A 3,023-nucleotide genomic window follows, 5' to 3' on the forward strand; every position below is an offset into this window, starting at 1 on the left:
TTGATGGTGCTGACCATTTCTGGCTTGTGCACCTAGGTCGCGTAATCGAATCTTGGTTTTGTCGACTTTGAACCGGCCACTAAGGTGAACCAGGTGGCTTTGAGTGTCGCGTGCTGGCCACTAGAAGAGAACGTCACATGTGCACTGGCCGGGCTAAGATATATATAATTTTTAACAATGAAATATTTTGAATTGAAAACTCTTCTGAATAATTTTGGGCGAAAATCCCCTGAAATCACCGACATCTTAGATAAACCGGTCCTTCCGGCCCTTTCTGGAAAAAAATCGAAATCGAGAAAGAAAACCTGGCTCATAAGGCTCCGCAAGCATCTCCAGTCGGTGCCAGATGGGCCTGAGATAGTTCCTGTCGATGTTGTCGACGTCCATGACGACCTCTCGGAGGAGGCCGACAAACCCTTGGGCGGCAATCTGGTCGCTGGCCAGAAAGTGCTGCACGATATTTGCATCAACCAGGAGCCGTATGTCCTCCGGCGTACACGCCAGCTGCGACATGAAGATGCAGTACGCCGTGACGGGCCTCTTGGGCATTTGCTCCTCCAGCGTCATCAGGTTTTGTAGGAGCGTCCACGTGTCGTTGTTGACGTGCAGCCGAGGGATCCACAGCGTGCCACCTTCAAGGCGCACGTCCAGGATAGAAGTCACGTCCGCCGAGAACTCCCGAGGCATGAACTTCACGTTGGCGTCCAAACGGTACTCGGTCGCCCGGCGCCACCGACCAGTGAGCGCCTGGAAACCATCAGACCATCCGCAACCTACTTGGTTTGGATGGAAGTATGTGTGCACCAGGTGCAGCAGGTGGCACGGCTGCTTCATCAGTCTCTTCTGCCCTGGGCTGATGTAGAGCTGTGCCGCCAGCAGACGCCGGACATACTCTACCAAGGAGTCGCTGAGAGAACAGTCACTGGACATGACGCGCTCGTGGATTTCCTCGAGAACAAAGAAAGGTAGCTGGTTATCAATCAGATAAAGGACGTCCCGAAACTCGGTGTTGTCAAAGTTGCAGGCTTGAGGTAGACTGTGGCCCGGATAGTTCCCCAGCCGACCGAGCAGGTAACACCCATCATGCAGCAGCATCCTCGCCAACTCTTCCGGCGTCATGTCGGCGACCCCGTCCACGTACCAATCCCTCGCTCGCAGCTCCAGTCCCTCCCCAAGACCACTAAGGCCACCTGTCCCTCGAGTCTCGGAAACAGTCTGCATGAAGCCCACATATCGCAGCTTCTCTTTTTCAATCCGTGTAGACGAACAACTGCGATGGTAAGGGCCGATGGGCACGCGTTGCGGCGTGTAGCTGTTGTACACCACGGGACGGACCTTCTGGATGGAAACAATGTTGTCCGTCCAATTTTGACTTGCCAGCGTTTTCCCTGCCTCCAAATCGGAGTCAAGATTCCAGGCTCCTGCACAAATATTCCAGAACTAATCAGCTCAAAATGCAAATATATCGGACACGTGCGTCGATCTGGTGAGCCATATTGTTTCATCTGAGTACTGGACCAAAGTTCCATCCCATACAGATCGCGCACGCGTCGATCTGGTGAACCATGCCAATACGGCATTTGCTGGACCAAATTATGCTCCATCCCATATTGTTTCATCTGAGTAATGTTATTCCAAACTCTTTAGCTAAACGCAAGACACCTGAATTCTCATTGTCCAAAACTCTTTAGCTAAACGTCGATCTGGTGAACCATGCCAATAGGGCATTTACTGGACCAAAACTCCATCCCATCGTTTCATCTGGGTAACGGAGCCGGGGAAGAGCCTCCCTGTTATTCTAAAATTTGTGTTGAGATATGTATTTGAGATATGCACGATGTCATTTGATCCTATCTATACCTAGTAATAAAAGAAATAGATATTCTTAGTCCGTCATACTATTTTATAAAAAAAAACCTGATGTTTTTAACATTAAATCCGCAGCACATATCAAATGTTTTTAAAAATACTGATATCTTCTGAACCGTAACTCCAAATTTAACATGTTATATATGAAATTTAATTAGAAAAATATATAGGATCTGAATATGATGTTATTTTACCTGTTAACCATTTAAAAAAATACTATCTAGGGTGCAATCTTAATCAACAGCGCATTATCCGTCTTTCTTTCACATCGGTACTGATCCGAATTGTGGATAAACATCTCAGCAATCAGGATTGGAGAAGAAATTGAAGATCACTTGCCCGTTCTTTGTAGGTATTAAATCTACATGCAAGCCGTGTTTAAATAGAAGACATGTGGAATCTTGAACTTGCCCGTTCTTTGTTGGCAAATACCATTTTTGTTTGGGCTGTAGCTACAAATATTCAGATTATAGACCATTTTTTGTAAATTAAGAGCGTGTGGCATTCTTTTCTTCCGCTGCAATGCACGGGCCCTTTTGCTAGTAAGTATAATATATTTAGTATTGTGATGTCTATTCCAAATAAAAAAGTACGATGCATTAGCAAGTAATTAAATAGTGTAACTAATGGGGTCATATAATATATGACTAAATAGCTGATCCACATTAATCTACTTTTTTCAACATGTAAACATGTCATTTGAACATACACTAAGTCTAAGAAAACAACGACCTCCACATTCATCATTCATGGAAAAGATACACCTCAACATGCATCAACACATAAAAAAGTACTATGTTACTTATATTCACTAAATATTCTACAGCTATACAATAGTTGAATATAATAAATCATTTCTAATTTTAGTTCAGTTATAATATTATATATCCAAATATTCATGTTCCAATCTCATGGAAATACAAAAGCAAGTAATTCTCACATCAACACGTGGGATGCCATTTACTATACAAGATAGGTGATCCGCACAAATTTATTTCTCTCAACATGCAACTATTTTTCATATAGCAAATTAATATCATTAGATACATGATAGAGTATATTTTTATCATCTCCAAATGCAGTTTTGCAGCTCGGATTGCAGTGACAATAGAGTATCAATGATACAAAACCTTTTTCTATATATACACCCCCCC

At 43.6% G+C, this 3,023-nt stretch overlaps 1 protein-coding gene across 1 annotated transcript in view; it reads right to left on the bottom strand.

Moving 5' to 3' along the window:
* Nucleotides 1-246: 246 nt before the first annotated feature.
* Nucleotides 247-3,023, bottom strand: part of LOC119348314 — a 10,197-nt gene continuing 7,420 nt past the window's right edge. Inside the window, exon 9 of the mRNA XM_037616508.1 lies at nt 247-1,421. Coding sequence (XP_037472405.1) covers nt 247-1,421 — 1,175 coding nt within the window. The remainder of the gene's footprint in view (nt 1,422-3,023) is intronic.

The sequence above is a fragment of the Triticum dicoccoides genome, unplaced genomic scaffold, assembly GCF_002162155.2.
Source record: "Triticum dicoccoides isolate Atlit2015 ecotype Zavitan unplaced genomic scaffold, WEW_v2.0 scaffold88305, whole genome shotgun sequence".
NCBI lineage: Eukaryota > Viridiplantae > Streptophyta > Magnoliopsida > Poales > Poaceae > Triticum > Triticum dicoccoides.